The sequence below is a fragment of the Leucoraja erinacea genome, chromosome 2, assembly GCF_028641065.1.
Source record: "Leucoraja erinacea ecotype New England chromosome 2, Leri_hhj_1, whole genome shotgun sequence".
NCBI lineage: Eukaryota > Metazoa > Chordata > Chondrichthyes > Rajiformes > Rajidae > Leucoraja > Leucoraja erinaceus.
In genome coordinates this window covers 7,121,229-7,146,352 of record NC_073378.1, presented here as the reverse complement: position 1 = coordinate 7,146,352, position 25,124 = coordinate 7,121,229, and the positions used below count along the sequence as shown (strand labels likewise).

General features: G+C 41.4%; 2 protein-coding genes across 2 annotated transcripts in view; one reads left to right on the top strand and one right to left on the bottom strand.

Annotated features, from left to right (window-relative positions):
- trip13 (thyroid hormone receptor interactor 13) overlaps positions 1-18,855 on the top strand; it is a 64,859-nt gene extending 46,004 nt beyond the window's left edge. Inside the window, exon 14 of the mRNA XM_055651339.1 lies at positions 18,722-18,855. Within this exon, the coding sequence (XP_055507314.1) occupies positions 18,722-18,727 (6 nt within the window). The 3' untranslated portion in view covers positions 18,728-18,855. The remainder of the gene's footprint in view (positions 1-18,721) is intronic.
- The window catches only part of LOC129706809 (uncharacterized), an 81,663-nt gene that overhangs the window by 9,733 nt on the left and 46,806 nt on the right, over positions 1-25,124 (bottom strand). The window contains exons 11-16 of the mRNA XM_055651318.1: positions 24,962-25,104; positions 18,849-18,940; positions 17,235-17,381; positions 10,173-10,283; positions 5,879-6,522; positions 1,426-1,611 (exon numbers count right to left, since the gene is read on the bottom strand). Of these exons, the coding sequence (XP_055507293.1) occupies positions 1,426-1,611; positions 5,879-6,522; positions 10,173-10,283; positions 17,235-17,381; positions 18,849-18,940; positions 24,962-25,104 (1,323 nt within the window). The remainder of the gene's footprint in view (positions 1-1,425; positions 1,612-5,878; positions 6,523-10,172; positions 10,284-17,234; positions 17,382-18,848; positions 18,941-24,961; positions 25,105-25,124) is intronic.

Below are 25,124 nucleotides of genomic sequence, written 5' to 3'. Positions count from 1 at the left end.
TTTTTCTGCAATTCAAACTTGTTTTGTAGGCTGATATGACAATCATTTCACAAGATCCTGCAGACAATGGGATTGATGGCAAATTAAATGGCTTTGGAGAGATTGACGAGGTATTTGAAGTTGAGTAGACACACAGAAAATTCCTGCTTTTTGAAATCACCCCAACAGCATCTTATCATGAAGCAGAACAAGAAGAAAATTCCTTGGTTTAGAGTCACAGCATCAAAATAATTTTTGGAACAATTGTTCCCAACTGCTTTGTATGTAACTCCCACTTATTCTCATTCTGTAAAATAAAGGTTCCTAGAGAATAGGTGATGACACTACTTTCAGTGATTTGGGATATCAAAAGAATTACTGGGGTTGTATAGTAGCTTTTTATGTGAATGAAACCCACATGCCAAATATATATTTATTTTATGAACCTTCTGTCTGAATTACCTCAATATTATTTTAGTCTAATGGATTGTTTGAAGGAGGTGTACATTTCAGGAACAAGTTAGGTCTTTATTCTTTGGAGCGCAGAAGGTTAAGGGGGGACTTGATAGAGGTCTTTAAAATGATGAGAGGGATAGACACAGTTGACGTGGATAAGCTTTTTCCACTGAGAGTAGGGAATATTCAAACAAGGGGACATGATTTGAGAATTAAGGGACAAAAGTTTAGGGGTAACATGAGGGGGAACTTCTTTACTCAGAGAGTGGTAGCTGTTTGGAATGAGCTTCCAGTGGAAGTGGTGGAGGCAGGTTCGATTTTATAATTTAAAAATAAATTGGATAGTTATATGGACTGGAAAGGAATGGAGGGTTATGGTCTGAGCGCAGGTCGATGGGACTAGGTGAGAGTAAGTGTTCGGCACGGACTAGAAGGGCCGAGATGGCCTGTTTCCGTGCTGTAATCGTTACATGGTTATATGGTTATATTATATTGCTCAAATGCTAGATTATAGATTTTAGATCATATGCTCAAATTCTAGATTTTATCTTAAATGAATAAACCAATTCATATGGTACTAACATTGACGTAAATGACAGTCACGAATAGCCGGTAGTCAAAAATGCTGGAGAAACTCAGCGGGTGAGGCAGCATCTATGGAGCGAAGGAAATAGGCGACGTTTCGGGTGGAGACAGATGTCCACCCAAAAGGTCGCCTATTTCTTTCGCTCCATAGATGCTGCCTCACCTGCTGAGTTTCTCCAGCATTTTTGTCTACCTTCGATTGTCCAGCATCTGCAGTTCCGTCTTAAACATCACAAATAGCAAGTGTGGTCAAAAGAATTACATTGGGAAACAAAGCAATACCATTTTCAATATATTTTTATCTTAAAGCAAAACACAAATGATGTATGGGTCTTTCAAAAATATCAGGTACTGCATATAAATATGGGATAGTTCAAGCAATTTTACAACTATGGAGTACATTACCTGTAGATGTACAGAAAGGTGTCTGCCCTGGTTGAATGTTGGTCTGCTAATTGGTAACTTGGCGCTAACCACTTGTGGTCCTGAACCAGGTCTCTGAAGCCATCTCGGAGAGCTTTTGGGTCATTTGGATGATTGAAGTCTCTGTAAGAATAGTCAATGACATCTGCCATCTGGGCTGGATTATATCTGTAGGAAATAACACGTGGAGTCATATATATTTTTAAATGTTACTGCATTCAGGATAAGTTTATTTTTCATTGCATTTGGATGTACTAAAACTAGATGTGAAAATTGGTGGTTTTGCTGACAGTGATAAGAATTGTTTCAGGGTACAGGATGATGTACTGTGTGTGAATCATTTGGTAAAATACCCTAATCAATGGCAGTTTGAACTTAATATTAAAAACTGTGCAGTGTGTAATGTATTTTAGGAGGAATAATGAAGCAAGGATAGAAACAATGAATGGTACACAAAAAAGCTGGAGAAACTCAGCGGGTGCAGCAGCATCTATGGAGCGAAGGAAATAGGCAACGTTTCGGGCCGAAACCCTTCTTCAGACTGATCGGGGGCGGGGGTGGGCGGGGACAAGAAAGGAAAAAGGAGGAGGAGCCCGAAGGCTGGGGGATGGGAGGAGACAGCAGGGGGACTGAAGAAGGGGAGGAGACAGCAAGGACTAACAAAATTGGGAGAATTCGATGTTCATGCCCCCAGGATGCAGACTCCCCAAACGGAAAATGAGGTGCTGTTCCTCCAATTTCCGGTACTGCTTGCTGAATGATGGGCCAGAGGAATTGCTGAACAACAGAGGGATGTTGGGGAAAATAAATTGCTGAAGGAACTCAATGGATCAGCCATGACACCATCATTCTGAAGAAGTTTCCTGATCCAAAACCCTGCCTGTCCATTCTCTCCACATATGCCGTTCCAGTCCCTCCACAGATGCTGCCTGACCCACTGACTTCCAGCACTGTTTAATTTTTGCTCCAGTTTCCGGCATCTGCAGTTTTATGTCTCCACGGAGAGACCTTGCACATACTTGTCCAAGGAGCCCTGAAGAGTCAAGAATCGTGAGTGTTTTATTGTCATGTACCGAAACAGAACAGTGAAACTCTTACTTGCAACAGCACAAGAAATTTGTAAGCACAGTACTCAATAGGTAATATATAATTAAAAAGTTCAATAAATAAAAATAAACAATATAGGGAAAAACAAAACAGATCCCCAAGTCCCGAGTACAACCAATTGGTGGAATTCCCTGCCACAGAGGGCAGTGGAGGACAAGTCGCTGGATGGGTTTAAGAGAGAGTTATGCCCCTGTCCCACTTAGGCAACCTGAACGGAAACCTCTGGAGACTTTGCGCCCCACCAAAGGTTTCCGTGCAGTTCCCGGAGGTTTTTGTCAGTCTCCCTACCTGCTTCCCCTACCTGCAACCTCCGGCAACCACCTGCAACCTCCGGGAACCGCACGGAAACCTTGGGTGGGGCGCAAAGTCTCCAGAAGTTTCCGTTCAGGTTTCCTAAGTGGGACAGGGGCATTAGAAAGAGCTCTAGGGCAGGGGTGGGGAACCTGCGGCCTTAAGGCCACATGCGGCCTTCACGGCCATTAAGTGCGGCCTTTTGAATGAATCCAAATTTTGTCGAACAAATACTTTTATTTTTATTCATATGTTTTTCGTCTTTTATTATTTTAATTTTATTCTTAAAATGAACGTATTTAAAATGCCAAAGAGTAAAAGAAGATTCGACAAAATAATCCTCCCTGCACGAAAAATGCTTTCTTGCTTTTCAACCACTAACTGCTGCCAATCTACATTCTCCTACCTAACCCAAATTCTAGACGCCCTTAAGGTCACACATGACGGATACCCAGCTAGAAAGATCAGCTGAAACTGCGTACCTCCATGTTGCAACCAAATATTCAAATGCTTTCCCACAAAAAGCAGTCACAACAAAGTCGTTAAAAAGTTAACTTTTGAATGAACAAGATTTTTTCATTTTCTTGAAGTTAGTACATAGTAGTTAGATTTTTAGAAAATAATGTCGATTTTGAATTATATCTAATTGAAGTTTCTTGGATGCGGCTTTATTAGATTACAGCTAACTTGATGTGGCATTCCAACATGAAAAGGTTCCCCTTGGGCTCCTGCTCCAGGGGCTAGTGGAATCAAAGGGGTACAGGGGATTAGGCAGGCTCGGGTTATTGATTGGGGGACGATCCTTAGGCCATGATCAGGCAATGAATGGCGGCGCCGGCTCGAAATGCTGAATGGCCTCCTCCTTTTACCTATTTTCTATGTTTTTTCGTATGTTATTGATTTTAATTTTATTATTGCCATAGAGGTAAGTGCCAAAGAGACGGTAGATTCACCAAAATGATCCTCCCCGGACGTCAAAACTTTCTTTTTCAACCACTTACTGGCCAGACTACATTCTCCTACTCTCTAGAATTTAGAAGATTGAGAGGGGAAATTATAGAAACTTAGAAAGATCAGCTGAAGGGCGTTGGACAGGCTAGATGCAGGAAGATGCTTCCCCATGTTAAAGAAGTCCAGGACAAGGGGTCACAGCTTAAGTTAACTTTTGAATGAACACCAGATTTTTTCATCCTTGAAGTTAAAACATAGATGAGAAGAACTTTTTTTAATGCAGAGTTTGAATGAATCTCTGGAACTTCTTGGATGCCACAGAGGGTAGTTGACAGCCACTTGATTGGCTATTTTAACAGAGGGGTTAGATGTGCTCCTTGGGCTAAGGGGATCAGAGGGTATGGAGAGAAGGCAGGTATGGGATACTGAGTTGGATGATCAGCCATGATCATATTGAATGGCGGTGCAGGCTCGAAGGGCCGAATGGCCTACTCCTGCACCTAATTTCTATGTTTCTATGTTTCTATGTTAACCAAGGCGGTGTGTGAATAAGGTGGTGAAAACAGTACTTGAGATATTTGCCTTATTAGCTGGGGTCAAGAGTATAAGAGCAGGGAGGGATGTTATGGTACAACTTTATAAAACATTGGTCAGGCCACCACTGGATTACTGTGTACAGTTTTGGTTTTGATTGTTAGAAGCGACCTGATTGCACTGAAAAGGATGCAGAGTAGATACACCAGGATGTTTCCTGGGATGGAGTATTTCATTTGTGAGGTTTCAGACTGGATAGGCTGAGTTTGTTTTCCTTGGAGCGGAGGAGGATGAGGGGAGACCCGGTTGATGAACATAATATTACAAGGGGTATTGATATAGATAGCAAGAAACTTTACCCCCTAACAGAGGTATCTAAAACCAAAGGATACAGATTAAAAATAAAGTGCAGGCGATTTAGAGGGGATCTGAGAAAGAATAGATAATTTAAATCTGGAATACACATAGAAACAAAGAAACATAGAAAATAGGTGCAGAAGTAGGCCATTCGGCCCTTCGAGCCTGCACCGCCATTCAATATGATCATGGCTGATCATCCAACTCAGTATCCTGTACCTGCCTTCTCTCCATACCCCCTGATCCCTTTAGCCACAAGGGCCACATCTAACTCCCTCTTAAATATAGCCCATGAACTGGCCTCAACTACCCTCTGTGGCAAAGAATTCCAGAGATTCACCACTCTCTATGTGAAAAATGTTTTTCTCATCTCGGTCCTAAAAGATTTCCCCCTTATCCTTAAACTGTGACCCCTTGTTCTGGACTTCCCCAACATCGGGAACAATCTTCCTGCATCTAGCCTGTCCAACCCCTTAAGAATTTTGTAAGTTTCTATAAGACACAAGCCTATTGGGATGAAGGAGGAAGACTTTCTACATTTAAGCAACCTCTAGACAAGCTCTTGAATCGCCAAGGTATAGAAGATTGCAGACGAGACCTATAAATGTGATTCGTACAGAGAGGTGCTTGATGGCAGCATGGACACGAAGGGCCAAATGGCCTTGTTTTTGCTGCACGACAAATAATATCCCAACACGATTCAGACTTGACAGTTTTAGTGGGAAGTAAATTAGGGTTGAAAAACATCAACCCGTGTTGCGTGGTCGAAGAGCTCCTGGAGCGGGGCCTAACACCATTGCCCCGCGCGGCTTGGAACGGCCGCGGGACTTTGCGAGCACACACCGGGGGCTCCAACACCAAGACCCGGTGTGCGACCTCGCACCACCCGGCGTGGCTTCAATGGCCGCGGGACAATCGCCATCGCCAGCCGGGGGCTTTGACTTTGACTCTGACATCGGGGGGGGGGGAGAGTGCAGTGGAGAGATAAGTTTTTTTGGCCTTCCATCACAGTTATGTGATGGATGTTTATGTAAAATGTAATTATGTTGTGTCTGGGGTCTATTTGTGTGTAATGTATGGCTGCAGAAACGGCATTTCGTTTGGACCTCCAGGGGTCCAAATGACAATTAAATTGACTCTTGACTCTTGACTCTTGACTCTTGATCAACAAACAAAGGACCAAAATTGTACATACCGGAAATGCGCACTGGAGTATTCCAGCACCATTTTGTGATAGGTCCCTGTGGTAATTCCATTATCATTACCCAAAAGATTAGCGAGCTCAGCTCCTTCCTCATCATTGGTAAATCCTATAATATAAGGAATTTTCATGTAGTTTCCCTTTAGAAGTGAATCCCAAGGTGGTTCCTGCAAGAAGACACCATCGATGACAGGAGCAAACTGTATTCCAGGCACTGGGGCATCCAGAAGAGATTCCACTGGTTTTGTTCGGAGGCAGTCCACCATCTTTAAATTAGTATCAGTTGGACAACCCAGCGCTTTGGCCAGTTCTTGAGTGGCAACAAGAGGGTCAGAATAGTTTTCATTGCGCTTTGCCAAGGAACCTGTCACCAAAGCATTCCCACTGCTGGAGATGGCTCTATGGAAGAGGCCTCTGGTGAGGGGTGACAGGAGGAGATAATTCACTGCTAGCCCTCCAGCCCCATGACCGAATAATGTAACACAGGTCGAATCTCCTCCAAAGCTCTGGATGTTGTCTCTTATCCATTGAAGCCCTTTGGACATGTCCAAGAATCCAAGGTTGCCGGGGGCATTCACATCCAGCGTGGTAAGGAAGCCAAGTGGTCCAAGGCGGTAGTTGAAATCCACCACCACAACCTGAAAAGTTCAATGAATTGAATCAAATCACAGAACTGTCTGATCAAACCCATATATAGCAATTGGCGATTGCACACAGATTTTTTAAACAATTCTTTTTTTTTTCTTTTTTTTAAAAAAAATTTATTAGAAGTTAATACAGTACAAAACAGTACAGTGGAACCTAATTTTAGATGCCAACTATGTCATACTGTAATCCATTCTATGTACAACCTCTAGTTTTATGTTATGAGAAGGAAGTAAGCAAGACAAGAAAAAGAAAACAATAGAAAGAGGAAGAAGTGGAAAAATAGATGGTAGAGAGTAGAAAAACGTGAAGTGTGTATATAAAAAATAAAAAAGAAAAAAGAAAGAGAGAAAGTGGAAAGTAGGAATAGAAGAGAAGGCCCCTTAAAAGAGAATTTTTCAAATCTGTATTCGGAGATGTAGATCTATCCACGTCATGAACTGAAATCAGCAATCTTTACGGTACCGCTGCATCACATGATTCCAAAAAGTCGATGAAAGGAGACCAACTCCTTAAGAATTGGTCATATTTATCTATTAGTCGGAGTCTCATTTCTTCAAGGCGTGCTATGTCCATCATATTCCTAATCCACATTTTAACAGTTGGTATGGTTGTATTTTTCCAAAATTTAAGTATCAATTTCATTTTAAAGTATTCTGAAGCAAGAAACACGTACCAAGGTCACTGTGAATGAGGGTGGAACAGAAGGTGCTGGAGTAACTCGGCAAGTCGGGTTGCATCTCTGGAGGACATGGACAGGCGACGTTTTGCGCCGGGACGCTTCCCCAGACTGCAGAGTTACTCCAGCACTTTGTGTTCGGTGCAAGATTCCAGCATCTGCATTTCCTTGAGTCTCCACGTAACTGAGGGATCTGAATAAGTTGCAGTGTTTTCATGTATCTTCTAATTCTAACACCCATGCCTGTCAGGATGTAATAAAAAGGAACTGCTGATGTTGGTTTATACCAAAAGCAGAAAGAAAATGCTGCAGTAACTCAGTGGGTCAGGCAGCATCTCTGGAATGTCTATCAATGTTTATCAGGAACTATGTTCACTGTGAATTACTTTTCATGTAATTTATTACTGAGCTTTAGTATATTTGACCTTAACTGAATCTCTACTCCTGCTGCCTTTGATACTAACACAAAGAAATTCTGTTCATTAAGCGAATAAAATCTGAAAAAAATTAGATGCTCTGTATTGTTATAAAGCAATAACCTCTTTGAACCCTGTTACAGATAGTTCCAACGGGAGGCAAAAGCTTCAACTCCGAGTTTGACATACAAATTTATTCTGAGTTGACAGAATCCTATAGCAAAAGGATTTGAGTCTAGGAGCAGGGAGGTTCTACTGCAGTTGTACAGGGTCTTGGTGAGACCACACCTGGAGTATTGCGTACAGTTTTGGTCTCCTAATCTGAGGAAAGACATTCTTGCCACAGAGGGGGTACAGAGAAGGTTCACCAGACTGATTCCTGGGATGTCAGGACTTTCATATGAAGAAAGACTGGATAGACTCGGCTTGTACTCGCTAGAATTTAGAAGATTAAGGGGGAATCTTATAGAAACTTATAAAATTCTTAAGGGGTTAGACAGGCTAGATGCAGGAAGATTGTTCCCGATGTTGAGGAAGTCCAGAACAAGGGGTCACAGTTTAAGGATAAGGGGGAAGTCTTTTAGGACCAAGATGAGAAAAACATTTTTCACACAGAGAGTGGTGAATCTCTGGAATTCTCTGCCACGGAAGGTAGTCGAGGCCAGTTCATTTGGCTATATTTAAGAGGGAGTTAGATGTGGCCCTTGTGGCTAAAGGGATCAGGGGGTATGGAGAGAAGGCAGGTACGGGATACTGAGTTGGATGATCAGCCATGATCATATTGAATGGCAGTGCGGGCTCGAAGGGCCGAATGGCCTACTCCTGCACCTATTTTCTATGTTTCTATGAAAGTGGAATGAAGAACTCTGTTGGCTGCTGTAAAGATAGTTGTGGACATAAATGCAGCATTCATATTGTAAAGTGTCGGGCTGGCAACTACGCCTGTAAACTTTTCCACTGCTTTTAGACGTGGTTCTCCAAAGGGATCAACAGTACCATCAACCTTATTTTTGAGAAAAGTGAAAAGATACAATAATAATATTAATGTCATCCTACCATACTGGTGGACCCAGTCAGCATGACTTGTGTCCCATGCATTTACATTGTATTAGGGTGGCACAGTGACGCCATTGGGAGAGCTGCTGCCTCGCACCACCAGAGACCTGGGCTAGATCCTGACTTTAGGTGTCTGTGTGGAGTTTGCATGTTCTCCCTGCTACCTCATGGGTTTCCTCCGGGTGCTCCGGTTTCCTCCCACATCCCAAAATGTGCAGATGTGTAGATTAATTGGCCTCTGTAAAGTTCAGTTTAGTTCATTGCCATGAACTTTTTTCACACAGAGAGTGGGTGAATCTCTGGAACTCTCTGCCACAGAGGGTAGTTGAGGCCAGTTCATTGGCTATATTTAAGAGGGAGTTAGATGTGGCCCTTGTGGCTAAGGGGATCAGGGGGTATGGAGAGAAGGCAGGTACAGGATACTGAGTTGGATGATCAGCCATGATCATATTGAATGGCGGTGCAGGCTCGAAGGGCCGAATGGCCTACTCCTGCACCTAATTTCTATGTTTCTATGTTTCTATGTGTACGAAGGTACGGCGAAAAGCTTTGGTTGCGTGCTATCCAGTTAGCAGATAGACAATACATGATTATAATTGAGCCATTTACAGTGTATAGATACACGATAAGGGAATAAGTAGAATTCTATAATAAGGGAATTAGTACAAGGCAAAGCCAGCAAAGTCCAAACACTTATAGTCCAAGGTGGTGTGTAGCGAGTGCATGAGAAAGCAGGATAACAGAGAACTAGTGTGAACAGTTGATCGATGGTTGGCATGGACTCGATGGGCTGAAGGACCTGTTTCCATGCTGTATTTCTAAACTAAACTAAATGAGAAATAAATGTGCATAGAAGCATTAACATGGTATTGAGAGTATTTCCAACCTTGATCAAGACTAGTCCAAGGATACGAGCTTACATTCATCTACTGATGAGCACTTGCACTCTGGTTACATAGAAACATAGAAAATAGGTGCAGGAGTAGGCCATTCGGCCCTTCGAGCATGCACCGCCATTCAATATGATCATGGCTGATCATCCAACTCAGTATCCCGTACCTGCCTCAGTAACCAAATAACTGTACCTGCCTCTCTCTCCATACCCACTGATAACCCTTTAGCCTACAAGGGCCACATCACTAACTCCCACTTAAACTCTCTGATAAAGCCCCTCAAGAAAACTTCAGGCCTCAACTCACCTTCCCCTTGTGGCACTCTCAGAGGGAGTTTTCCAGAGATAACTCTGACACCCTCTGATCTGTGCCACAAGGGCCACATTTTTTTTATAGCCAATGAACTGGCCTCAACTACCCTCTGTGGCAGAGAATCTCAGATCACCAACCTCTGGTCCTAGAAGATTTCCCCTTTATCCTTAAACTGTGACCCCTTGTTCTGGACTTCCCCAACATAAGGAAAAATCTTCCTGCATCTCGCCTGTCCAACCCCTTAAGAATTTTGTACGTTTCTATAAGATCCCCCTCAATCTTCTTACCTGTCCATAGGCAGCGAGATTCTTCATGTCGTACGCTCCAGCAGCTCCACATCGCAGCGAACCATGGTGAATGTAAACCATCACTGGGAGAGGCGGAGAACTATTGTTTGTCTGTCAATATAAATTAATAATTTTAATAATAAAACCTGCAGTGCAAATAACCAGCTATCTGATTTCAACATAAATGATACCAAACAATTTCTGCAATCATCAATTATTCAAATTTTTAACATGAAACATTTTCCACATCTTCAAAAAGAATTAAACAATAGCTAATTTTTAATTTTTTTAAATTTTATTTATTAGAAGAAGTGTATATTACAATAAGATAAGCCAAAAATAATATAATACATTTCTTGTACCATTTTTTAAGCTTTCAAAAGAAAAAATGGAAAGAGAGTGAGATAGGATAGTGAGTGTGTGAAAAAGTGATCAAAAAAAAGACCCATAGGCGCGAAGAGTTAGAAAAAAAAGTTAAGAAGTAAGCCATAGAAAAGAAAAAAGAGAAAAAGAAACAGAAGCTATGTTAAAAGTAGAAAACAGAGCTGAAAGGGATATACCAACTTCGTATTTTTCCTCCCCCCTCGCCAGGTCCTGAAACCATTTATTTTCTGAGTTCTGTTGCACCTTATACTTGTAGTAAGTCGATAGATGCAGATCAAATCTTTTGGAAGTTGTCTGATTTGCCTGTTAGAAGGAGTCTCATATCTTCCGGGTGTAATGTTTCGAACATATTTGAAATCCACATATTTATAGTTGGTATTGGGGCGTTTTTCCAGAATTTAAGTATCATTTTTTTCCTGTTATTAAACAGTGATTAAATAGGTTCTTTTGAAATGCAGTTAGTTCAGGGCTGCCTTCCATTGTTCCAAAAAGAATCAATTCTGCATTTGGTATCAATTTTATTTTAAATAATTTTGTGAACATTTCAAAAATGTAATTCCAAAATTTTTGGATTTTTATTCAGAAAACAAATGCGCTATAGTAGCTTCTTGGGATAGACATTTATCGCAGATAGGGGAGACATTAGGAAAAAGTTTACTTATTTTAGTTTTTGAGTAATATAGTCTATGTAAGGTTTTAAATTGAATTAGAGTATGTCTTACGTTAATTGAGCATTTATGCAAATGTTTATCCCACCTCCCTTTCGAACTTTTTATAGCTAGTTCTTGTTCCCAGTCTCTTCTAATTCCATCGGATGATGGTATTTCTATATTTAGAATGATGTTATACAAGTATGATATTAAATTAGGCGATATGGTCTTTGTATTCATTGCTTCGTCCAATAAGTCTGGAGACAAGCTATGATATTCTTGATATTCTTGTGTATATTTTTTCAAATAGTCACATATTTGAAAATATTTGAAATAATGATTATTTCTCAAATTGTATTTTAGTTTAGTTGTTGAAATTATAATAATTTTCCAGTTTCATACATGTCTCCAAACAATTTAATTCCTATTCTTTCCCATTGTGTAAATGATTTATCTATAATAGAAGGTTTAAACGACAGGTTATTAACTATTGGAGAAAGAAACGATATAATTCTTAATTTTAGGGTAAGTTTTATTTGTTTCCAAATTCTAATTGTACTGTGTATAATTGGATTTTTATTGTATTTTGTGTTAGTCAGGTTCGTTGGTGAGAGGAGGATCGCTCCTATATTAAAAGGGGAGCAGTCCTCTCTCTCCATTACTATCCAATCCACCTGCTGGGCAGAGTTGTCCAACAGGTGAATCACATTTTTGATATTTACTGCCCAATAATAATACAAAAAATTAGGAAGTGCTAATCCACCAAATTCTTTAGGTTTACTCAAGTGTGTTCTTTGTATTCTATGGGATTTATAGTCCCATATAAAATTTGTAATATCTGAGTCCAGTTTTTGTTTTTAACTTTTTTGGTGGATATGTTGGAATTGACTGCAATAGATATAGAATTTGTGGTAGAAAGATAATTTTTATTGCATTTATTCGACCTATTAAAGACATCGGAAGCGTTTTCCAAAATTTAATTATAGCGTTTAATTTCTTAAGTAGGGGGCTGTAATTTGCATTAAACATAGATTGATATTTTCTAGTGATTTCAATTCCCAAATATTTAAATTTTTCTGTAGCAATTTTAAAAGGGAATTTGAAAAGGTGTGTTGAGTCTCTGGGTTTTATCAACATAATTTCACTTTTATTCCAATTTATCCTGTATCCTGAGAAATCCAAAATCCTCTATTAGGTTTAATATGTTTGGTATACTAATTTGGGATTTTGTGATGTACAATAGTTCATCATCTGCATATAATGATATTTTATTATTTGAGTATTTTGTATTATAACCATGGATGTTCGGATGTGTTCTGATTCTTTCAGCTAAAGGTTCTACTACAAGAACAAATAGCAGTGGTGATCCCTGTTTATTGCCCCTTGATAATTGAAATTTCGTAGACATTATATTGTTGGATAATATTCTAGCAGTAGGCTTATTATATAATAGTTTTATCCATGAAATGAAATTCTCTCCCATTTGAAATTTTTGCAATACTTTAACAAGGTAGTCCCATTCCACTTGATCGAATGCTTTTTCTGCGTCCATTGGACAGACTAGATAATTGAGTTTCATTCTTGGTTTAGAAACATAGAAACATAGAAATTAGGTGCAGGAGTAGGTCATTCGGCCCTTCGAACCTGCACCGTCATTCAATATGATCATGGCTGATCATCCAAATCAATATCCTATACCTGCCTTCTCTCCATACCCCCTGATCCCTTTAGCCACAAGGGCCACATCTAACTCCCTCTTAAATCCAGCTAATCTGAGGAAAGACATTCTTGCCATAGAGGGAGTACAGAGAAGGTTCACCAGACTGATTCCTGGGATGTCAGGACTTTCATATGAGGAAAGACTGGATAGACTCAGCTTGTACTTGCTAGAATTTAGAAGATTGAGGGGGTTCTTATAGAAACTTACAAAATTCTTAAGGGGTTGGACAGGCTAGATGCAGGAAGATTGTTCCTGATGTTGGGGAAGTCCAGAACAAGGGGTCACAGCTTAAGGATAAGGGGGAAGACTTTTAGGACCTAGATGAAAAAAACATTTTTCACACAGAGAGTGGTGAATCTCTGGAATTCTCTGTCACAGAAGGTAGTTGAGGCCAGTTCATTGGGTATATTTAAGAGGGAGTTAGATGTGGCCCTTGTGTCTAAGGGGATCAGGGGGTATGGAGAGAAGGCAGGTACGGGATGCTGAGTTGGATGAGCAGCCATGATCATATTGAATGGTGGTGCAGGCTCGAAGGGCCGAATGGCCTACTCCTGCACCTATTTTCTATGTTTCTATGTTTAAGTAGTATCTTCTCTCAGACAAGGTGGGATACGATAGATCTGTTGCATTCTCAGAGAGCAAAGTAAACATCGTAGCTTTACTGATGGCTTATCTACAGATTCTGAATAAAAGTTGATAACCTTTTCCTATTTATTGTTGATCAATTCATTTTGTGAATGAAAAAAATGAAAGATAGAGGGTTGGAATAGGTTTATGCTATGCAGTGATTCAACCCTCTTTCATTTTTCCAGTTATATTAAATATATTACATACATTCCATTACTTGTCACCAAGGAATTGAGACTGCTAAGAAATTGATCAACTATCATATCATAGAAACATAGAAAAATAGAAAATAGGTGCAGGAGGCGGCCATTGGGTTCTTCGAGCCTGCGCCGCCATTCAATATGGTTATGACTAATCATCCAAAATCTGTACCCCTTTCCTGCTTTTTCCCCATATCCCTTGATTCCATTAGCCCTAAGAGCTATAATCTAACTCTCTCTTGAATACAACCAGTGACTTGGCCTTCACTGCCTTCTGGTGGCAGAGAATTCCCCAGATTCACAACTCTCTTGGTGAAAATGTTTTGCCTCATTTCAGTCCTAAATGCCCTCATTCTTAAATTGTGATCCTCGTACTGGACTCCCCCAACATTTTTCCTGCTTTATCCATACCTTGAGCCAAGTAAATTACTTTAGTTTAGTTTAGTTTAGACATACAGCTCGGAAACAAGCTCATCGGCCCACTGAGTCTGCACAGAACAGCGATCCCTGCAAATTAACACTATCCTACACACACTAGGGACAATTTATACATACACCAAGCCAATTAACCTACATACCTGCACGTCTTTGGAGTGAGGGAGGAAATTGAAGATCTCGGAGAAAACCCACGCGCTCAGTGGGAGAACGTACAAACTCTGTACAGACAGCACCCGTAGTCAGGATCGAACCAGGAACTCTGGCGCTGCAAGTACTGTAAGGCAGCAACTCTACCATTGTGCCACCGTGGCTGTGACTTCCAAACATTGATTCCATGAACAGACCAACTGCTGCCTCAATCCCCCTCATGAATATGTTATATTCCAACCTCAATTACTTTGTGACAATGATGTTTTTAAGATAACCATATAACCATATAACAATTACAGCACGGAAACAGGCCATCTCGGCCCTACAAGTTCGTGCCAAACAACCTTTTTTCCCTTAGTCCCACCTGCCTGCACTCATACCATAACCCTCCATTCACTTCTCATCCATATGCCTATCCAATTTATTTTTAAATGATACCAACGAACCTGCCGACACCACTTCCACTGGAAGCTCATTCCACACCGCTACCACTCTCTGAGTAAAGAAGTTCCCCCTCATATTACCCCTAAACCTCTGTCCCTTAATTCTGAAGTCATGTCCTCTTGTTTGAATCTTCCCTATTCTCAAAGGGAAAAGCTTGTCCACATCAACTCTGTCTATCCCTCTCATCATTTTAAAGACCTCTATCAAGTCCCCCCTTAACCTTCTGCGCTCCAGAGAATAAAGACCTAACTTATTTAACCTTTCTCTGTAACTTAGTTGTTGAAACCCAGGCAACATTCTAATAAATCTCCTCTGTACTCTCTCTATTTTGTTGACATCCTTCCTATAATTGGGCGACCAAAATTGTACACCATACTCCAGATTTGGTCTCACCAATGCCTTGTACAATTTTAACATTACATCCCAGCTTCTATACTCATACATCCCAGCTTCTATACTCAAGATGGTAAAGGGATGCTATAATATTAATCATGACATAATATTTCACTTTATCCATAAGATCTAGCTAAAGTCCTGCCCATGCACTTGACATGTGGTGTGGGAGGTCAGTGGCAAATTTATTAATGTGTGAGCTACGAAATGGGAACTCAGGACAGATTGTGAGAGCAGGTAGATTCTATGCATTCGAAATTTTGTGATGCAGAGTCTCAACTTGAGATTCAAATTCACTGATCCACGTATTACTTCATTTTGTGGCTGTGCCTATCTGAGTAAAGCCAGATACAGGATATGGGTATTAGCTCAAAATGAAACTGCAGTGGATCAGTGATCTATCAAACAAATCAGTTTATTGAAGGTTGTTACAGTGCACAACTGCTAAGCTGCTAAATCTTAGAAAACCCAAAGACTCGTAGCACCTGCAGCATTTTTATATTCTCATGACCCAATGCTTACTTGTGGAGTTGAAATAAATGATCACTGATCAATGTCACAGTAACATTTCATCTTCGTCTTTCCCCAGAGTTAACTTTATCCTACGTTTCCTGTTTTGAAAATCTCAACATTAATAAGGTGCCTTACTTCACTTCAGGACCCTAAATGTAACACAGTAACACGTAATGTTGGCCCTGTGATACCGTGTAAAATATGGTAATTAATTTGTGTGCAATAGCACCAAGTTGATGATAACCAGATTGTTTTGTCATGTCAGGTAGGGCATAAATGCTGACGAGGGCACTGGGAGAATTATTTGAAATGGGATATTTTACTCCCACAAATGAGGGTCAAATGTGGGCTTTGATTGAATGCTTCACCTAAAAGGTAGCACTGAACAGTGTCTTAGAATTTAGAGATTAGCTTGAGAGAGACTGTATGGAAACGGGCCTTTTGGCCCTCTGAGTCCACGATAACCAGTGATCGTCCCACACACTAGCACTATCCTACACACTAAGGTCAATTTACAATTTTACATAAGCCAATTAACCTACAAACACTGTCTTTGGAGTGTTGGAGGAAACCAGAGCACTTGGAGAAAACCCACGCAGTCACGGGGAACGTAGAAACTCCGTACAGACAGGATCACACCGGGTCTCCGGCGCTGTAAGGCAGCAACTCTACCGCTGCGCCACTGTGCCACCCCTGTTCTACATTTTGCAGTGGAATGTCAGCTTAGATTACGTGCTCAGACCTCTGCAGTGGGGTTTGAACTCTAGCTTTCTGACTCAGAGAAAAAAAAAAAAAAAACGTTTTGCACCCTCGATCTACGAGCAACATCCAGCAAAGCTGCCACTGACAATATAGGTAAAGATTTCCTGTGGTGGGACATTGTGGTGCTTGGAGAAGCAAAATCACAGCTTTACATCTCAGTGAGAAACGTCGATTCCACTGTGGTGGATGTCTATGTTAAATTCAATTGTGTATTGTGTTTTTTTTATTCGTATGGCTGTATGGTAACTCGAATTTCACCGTACCAATTGATGCAAGTGACAACAAACGTGAACTTGAACTTGAATTCAGTAATAATAATAATAATAATAATAATAATAATAATAATAATAATATATTTTATTGTCATTGCACATAAGTGCAATGAGATTTGGGTATGCAGCTTCCATCCGATGTCATAACTTAAATAACTAATAACATTTAGATTTAGATACCCTGAGAAATATGGGTTTGTGAAAAGAACATTACAACAGTAAAACAGTTCAAAACAGACTAAAGTGCAGATGTGTCTGCGATGTGACCATCCGAGGGAGACTGTCCATGGGAGGTGGGGGGCAGTGGTAATTGCATAATGTTCCTAAAGACAATTGGTGATATAATGTAAGGCAAAAACATTTAGATTTAGATACCCTGAGAAATATGGTTTGTGAAAAGAACATTACAACAGTAAACAGTTCAAAACAGACTAAAGTGCAGAGTTGTTTAATGCTGCGAGGTGATTGGTACACCGTGGCAGACTGTCAAGGGGGCAGTCATTTCTTACCTTGATTGGTGCATAGATGTTTAGGTAGAGGCAGTCTTCACTTGTGTGGTTGATTCCCTCTGGTAGCTCAGTGAGTGACTGAGGGCAGGCAGCTCTTAGATGTGTTGCATCCAGTGTTCCACTCCATGAGCTGGCATCCTTTGGGGGCTAACACACGAAAGACCATGATGAAAAGTAGAAACCTCACAATACCTCACCAATGTTAGTATCTGACAGGGATAGAAGCAATGGAGTTTGGAATGAGCTGAACAGGAGGCTTCATAGGAGGGCATTGCAATGACTGACTCAGGATGACTCCAAAGCATTGAAGTGGGCTTCAAACGTAGGTGGCTGTGGTAGGGTCAGGGATGGGTGAGATTACAAGATGACATAAACAAGATGACGTCTATGATAGTGCGCATCTGAGTTTGGAAGTTCAGATTGGTATTGATAATGAGACTGGGAAAGATCTGGGAGTACAAGTGCATGATTCCTTGTACATGTGGACAAGCATAAGTTGAAGCATTCTTGACTTGAAGCATGTGTGGAGATTGTTGGTCAGCGCAGACTCGGTGAGGCGAAGGGCCTGTTTCTGCACTGTTTCGCTAAACTAAACTAAGTTAAAACCCTTGGCTTATTTGTATATACAGCATAGAATCATGTCTGATTTACGACATGGAGTCAAACCATTTGGTCATGTAAATTCTATGTTATATCTACGCTTCACATAATATCATACATTGTTAACCTTCCAGTATGCTCTTTTATTTCTTTCCTTCTTCTATACTGTACTTATCCAGCATTCCTTTAAATGCACCTAAGCATTTTAACCAACATCTTCTGGTTGAGTTGAATTCTGCTATCTAACTGCTTTTTGTAAAAGGAATTTTTTCCCAAATATATTATTAGTGAGTCTTATACTTAAGCCCTGTAACTTTGCTGTCCTTGTCCTGGGTGCTGAGCTGAAAAACCCAGAAAACAGTTACTCATAGAAACATAGAAAATAGGTGCAGGAATAGGCCATTCGACCCTTCGATATGACCTGATCATCCAACTCAGTATCCTGTACCTGTCTTCTCTCCATACCCCCTGATCCCTTTAGCCACAAGGGCCACATCTAACTCCCTCTTAAATATAGCCAATGAACTGGCCTCAATTACCTTCTGTGGCAGAGCGTTCCAGAGATTCACCACTCTCTGTGTGAAAAATGTTTTTCTCATCTCGGTCCTAAAGGATTTCCCCCTTATCCTTAAACTGTGACCCCTTGTCTTGGACTTCCCCGACATCGGGAACAATCTTCCTGCATCTAGCCTGTCCAACCCCTTAAGAATTTTGTAAGTTTCTATAAGATCCCCCCTCAATCTTCTAAATTCTAGCGAGTTAGAAGATTGAGGGGGGATCTTATAGAAACTTACAAAATCCGCTGCTTATCCGCTGCTGATGTTTTGAAGATAAACATTTGATGATCATACAGATGGATTTTCTGACTGATTTTCTCTCTCTTCCAGCATTAGGCCCACATATAGTTCCTTGCAGGACGTACTTATGGAAATCCAGTTTCTTCAGACTATCTTTTCTAATTCTCAATGGAATGACATGAAGTCTGCAATGTCCTTGCCTTGTACAAAGACTTACCTTGAAACGTAACTCTCCAACTGGTGGCGATGCATAAGGTATACCCAAGAAAATCTGCAGGAATCCTCCCAGGAAGTCTTCACTAATGAAACCTTAAGAAACAATGAGAACTACTGTAAATACCTACTGTAATTACTTGTCAATAGCAATGTGCATGAGAAAAACGGAGCTATCTTTTGCAGAGCTATCATCCACGCTCTGGTCACATCCCGCATCGATTACTGCAACGCCCTCCTCACTTGCACCTCCAATAAACTTCTTCATCGCCTCCAATGCATTCAGAACTCTGCAGCCCGGATCATCACCCGCACCAGATCATCGGACCACATCACACCCATCCTCACTCAGCTCCACTGGCTCCCTGTGCACCACCGGATTAACTACAAGATTTTACTGCTGACCTTCAAAGCCCTACACCACCTTGCTCCCCAATACCTCTCTGACCTGCTGCTACCATACACTCCTTCCCGGCCACTTTGTTCCTCCTCAGCTGCAATTTTAACTGTCCCCACATTTAGACTCAGCACCATGGGTGCCAGAGCCTTCAGCTGCTCTGCCCCCACGTCTCTGGAACACTCTCCCACCTCCCATCCGTCACCTGGACACTATCGATCAATTCAAATCACAACTCAAAACACACCTGTTTAGATTAGCATGCCTGACATAACTTCCACCATGTTCACCCTGATTTTAATGACTTAAAATGTTTTGTGTATTTTATTTTATTTTATTTTTTTTAATCAACTTGATTATAATATTGATAAATGTATTGTGATTTTTAGTCCTGTAAGGTGTCCTTGGGTGTCCAGAAAGGTGCTAGCAAATAAAATGCATTATTATTATTATTATTATTATTATTATTATTATTATTATTATTATTATTATTATTATTATTATTATAACGTTAAATAGATCTCTTGAATGACCCGAGAATTCTGTTGGAATCAGCCTTAATTCAGTACATAACATTCTTGGCTCTGTCTAAAATCTGTAGGCGTAAATTCTGCTTCAAAGATGTTAGTACATTATCTAGATTGTTCTGCTATTGCAGAACCTAGTGTGTGCTGCACTATCAGATAGTTTATTTTGAATAAGATGTTGAACTAAATCCCTCAGGTGTTTACTTAAGTATGTAGCCACGATGACATGACAAGTGTTCTTATCTTGTGCAGGCCACAGACTGGTTGACCAGAACTTCAGCATCATTTCAGTTGGCCTTTCTCTCCAGGATTTGATTTAATATAAGATGGAATGTAATATAAAACAGAACACTGTGGAGGTCAAGACAATGGATATTTTTAAGGTAGAGATAGAGAGATTCTTGATCAGTGTGTCAGGGATTATGGGGAGAAAGCAGGAGAATGGGGTTAAGAGGGGATGATAGATCAGCCATGTTTGAATAGTGGAGTCGATGTGATGGGCCAAATGGCCTAATTCTGGTCCTACCACTTATGAACACATGAACTGGGCATTGGTTAAGTGTGGCATGAAATGTAATGCATTTCATTTATGCAATAGTAGAATGTATTGGCATCTAGGAATGAAAATGTAACCATAGTAGCCATGGACTTTTTTTAATCATTGTAAATACCATGCTTTCATAGACAGTTTGCAGTATTGGTTAAAAATATGATCTGTAATATCTTTCATATTTATTTTAAAAATTCAGATTATGAAGAGAAAGCATGTAAAATAGGATATTTATACTAAAACCATGTACATTTTTTTCTTTATTGATCTAGCTGCACATGAAATGAACATTTTATGTGATGTAACGTCAGAGAAACTTCAAGCACTTAAAAGTAAAGGAATAAAATGTTAGATGCATGTTGTGTAAGGACGCACAATGAAACATGAGCATTTAGATCAATGTGACCTGTGACATAATACAAGACTGTGACTGCAGCGGAGTGAAGGTACTATACACTGAATTGACAGATCAGGTAATCTGCTTTGCTTTTAATCATGGTGATTCAAGATTCATATTTCTGCAAAGTGCAACAAGAACAAAAGTTCCTTCTTTCCAAGTAATTATAAAGTGGAATGTTAGGTTCCTGCACAATAAATAACTCTTAACTTGCCTAATATGTATTTTATAAGTGGGTTCGTTTTAAATAAACCTCTCACTTGTTTAATGGGATTGACCTTTTATAAGGCCTTAACCCCAAGATAATAGCCGGTTTCAAGTATTCACTAACCTTTTGGGAGTTGCTATTGAAATCACTCACTTTGCCCCACTACCACCCAAATATCACAGATTGAACCAGAGAGTAAAGGGCCTGTCCCACTAACGTGACTTTTCAGTGACTGTCTTCCACCGTCAATCTCGAGGGCACGCGCCTGAAAAACCTCGAGCTGGATCGACCATCAGCGCGCACCACACACGCACACACACACACACACACACACACACACACACACACACACACACACACACACACACACACACACACACACACACACACACACACACACACACACACACACACACACACACACACACACACACACACACACTCACACACACACGCACACGTACACACACACACACATCCAGCACACACACACACACACACACACAACACACACACACACACACACACACACACACACACACACACACACACACACACACACACACACCCACACTCTCACACACACACATCGCAAAGGCAGGGGCCAGGGAAAGTGGGGAAGCGCTGTCTGAAATTCACACCCACCATGAACAGGAAGTTAAAAGACCGCTGGCACAATGTACGGTAAGTCTTTTAGGAGCAGGGGGAGAGGGGGGGGGGAGAGAGGGGGGGGGGAGAAGAGAAGGGGGGGGAGAGAGAGGGGGGGGAAGGGGGGAGAGAGAAGGGGGGGGGGAGAGAGAAGGGGGGGGGGAGAGAGGGGGGGGGGGAGAGAGAAGGGGGGGAGAGGGAGAGAGGGGGGGAGGGAGGGAGAGAAGGGGGGGGGAGAGAAGGGGGGGGAGAAGGGGGGAGAAGGGGGATGGGGGAGGGGGGGGGGTGGGAGGAAAAGGGGGGGGGTGGGAAAAATGGGGGGGGGGAGAAGGGGGGGGGGATTATTTTAAATCAAATCCTGCTGAAAAATTTTTCCTCGACCAAACTGAGGCGGCGAGTAGCGGGATCTTCCCTCGAGCATGAAGGAGAGTTCCAGTGACCTGCTAGGACCACGTGCCGACCATGCTGTGAGTTGAGCGCAAACCCTTCTAAAGTCGCAAATTAGGTCGCCGCAGTGGGGCACGCCCTTTAGTTGCCTCCAGCTCACCTACCCGGCCTTGCATTCCACACGCAAGTGCCCCAGAAAATCTTGGTGCAGCCTCGATGGATGACTGTCCGATGGCCCAGACTGAGAGATTCCAAGTTCCCAGTGAAGACACAGTGAAGGACTGGGTCGATAGACATGGTGGGAGGTCAGAAGATCAGAGCTTCATTGATTACCATATAACCATATAACCATATAACAATTACAGCACGGAAACAGGCCATCTCCACCCTTCTAGTCCGTGCCGAACACGTATTCTCCCCTAGTCCCATACACCTGCGCTTAGACCATAACCCTCCATTCCCTTCCCGTCCATATAACTATCCAATTTATTTTTAAATGATAAAAACGAACCAGCCTCCACCACCTTCACTGGAAGCTCATTCCACACAGCCACCACTCTCTGAGTAAAGAAGTTCCCCCTCATGTTACCCCTAAACTTCAGTCGCTTAATTCTCAAGTCATGTCCCCTTGTTTGAATCTTCCCTACTCTCAGTGGGAAAAGCTTATCCACGTCAACTCTGTCTATCCCTCACATCATTTTAAAGACCTCTATCAAGTCCCCCCTTAACCTTCTGCGCTCCAAAGAATAAAGCCCTAACTTGTTCAACCTTTCTCTGTAACTTAGTTGCTGAAACCCAGACAACATTCTAGTAAATCTCCTCTGTACTCTCTCTATTTTGTTGACATCCTTCCTATAATTAGGCGACCAAAATTGTACACCATACTCCAGAATTGGCCTCACCAATGCCTTGTACAATTTTAACATTACATCCCAACTTCTATACTCAGCTTCTTACCTTGTGTCTTTGCCAATATACCCATCTTCTGACAGACGTGCAGGTAAACTGCCAATTGGCCAGTTAGTCAATGAACCACATGTCCCTTTGAGGATAATAATCCAGCCACTTTTTTGAGATATTCTTGAAATAATATTATAGACTGCAGGAGGTTGTAACAATTTCTTCTACTTTTTTTCCTTCTTCCCTATATTAATAATTCTTTATAATTGGGGAGCCCAGTGGCATACATGTGATGTAGAAATTTACATTCATTAGTTCATGTGATTGAAGCAGAATTAGGCCATTCGACCCATCAAGTTTACTCCGCCATTCAATCATGGCTGATCTATCTCTCCCTCTTAACCCCATTCTTCTGACTTCTCCCCATAACCCCTGACACCTGTACTAATCAAGAATCTATCTATCTCTGCCTTAAAAATATTCATTGACTTGACCTCCACAGCCTTCTGTGGCAATGAATTCCACAGATTCACCGCCCTCTGACAAAATAACTTCCACCTCATCTCCTTCCTAAAAGAACGTCCTTTAATTCTGAGGCTATTACTTCTGGTCCTAGACTCTCCCACTAGTAGAAACACCCACTCTATCCAGGCCTATCCTATAACTATTCAGAATAAAACGTGATATGATGGAAAATGTTGGAAGAATCACTATTGGACAGTCAGATACCTCATTTTGTTCCATTTGGCCCACTGAGGATAGTTAACATTATTTAGAAAATCACATCAGTGATGCTCTGCGTGTATATGACTTAAGATATTCCAAAGGTGATTGCTGTCTTTAATTGTAATCATGTCCACCCTATTCCTGCACCCTTTTTTTGTCATCATCTGGACGACTCTTGTGCTTTCATTTAGCTAATTTGCTCATCCAAACCAAATGACAAGGCCAATCAATTTGTGAGAAGATATAGAAACATAGAAACATAGAAATTAGGTGCAGGAGTAGGCCATTCGGCCCTTCGAGCCTGCACCGCCATTCAATATGATCATGGCTGATCATCCAACTCAGTATCCCGTACCTGCCTTCTCTCCGTATCCCCTGATCCCCTGGGCCACATCTAACTCCCCCTTAAATATAGCCAATGAACTGGCCTCAACTACCCTCTGTGGCAGAGAGTTCCAGAGATTCACCACTCTCTGCGTGAAAAAAGTTGTTCTCATCTCGGTTTTAAAGGATTTCCCCTTTATCCTTAAGCTGTGACCCCTTGTCCTGGACTTCCCTAACGTCGGGAACAATCTTCCTGCATCTAGCCTGTCCAACCCCTTAAGAATTTTGTAAGTTTGTATAAGATCCCCTCTCAATCTCCTAAATTCTAGAGAGTATAAACCAAGTCTATCCAGTCTTTCTTCATAAGACAGTCCTGACATCCCAGGAATCAGTCTGGTGAACCGTCTCTGCACTCCCTCTATGGCAATAATGTCCTTCCTCAGATTTGGAGACCAAAACTGTACGGAATACTCCAGGTGTGGTCTCACCAAGACCCTGTACAACTGCAGTAGAACCTCCCTGCTCCTATACTCAAATCCTTTTGCAATGAAAGCTAACATACCATTCGCTTTCTTTACTGCCTGCTGCACCTGCATGCCTACCTTCAATGACTGGTGTACCATGACACCCAGGTCTCGCTGCATCTCCCCCTTTCCCCAATCGGCCACCATTTAGATAATAGTCTGCTTTCCCGTTTTTGCCGTATGAAATGAAATGAAATGATTCAATTTATTGTCATTGTCAGTGTACAGTACAGAGACAACGAAATGCATTTTTAGCATCTCCCTTGAAAGGGAGACACAGGGCGTCGCGGTGTGCCCCGCGCCTGCCGCCGTAATGTGTCACTTGCGCTGCAACTTTCTAAATACCTGGACATCACAAATTGTTAACAGTCCATGAAATGTGGTGAGATAGGAGATTATGCCAATGCTGTGTTTTGGACACAAGATGCATGTAGAGCAATGTGAGAAAGGCCAGGTGATCTGTTTTTAGTTGCGGACCATGAGTCCAGATTTACATGTTACTTCATACATTTACATGTTGCTCTTGTACCTTTTATTTGTCCCTGTTGAGCTGTGACAGTGGGAGCTGTTATCTCTGGAACGGTCCCATTCTGCGGTGGGATATGGTCCTCAAGACAATTAATATTTCTGGAGACCATCTTTGAGATCAGCTCATTCCACATTGCAAACTGCCTGTTGGGAACAAATTTGAG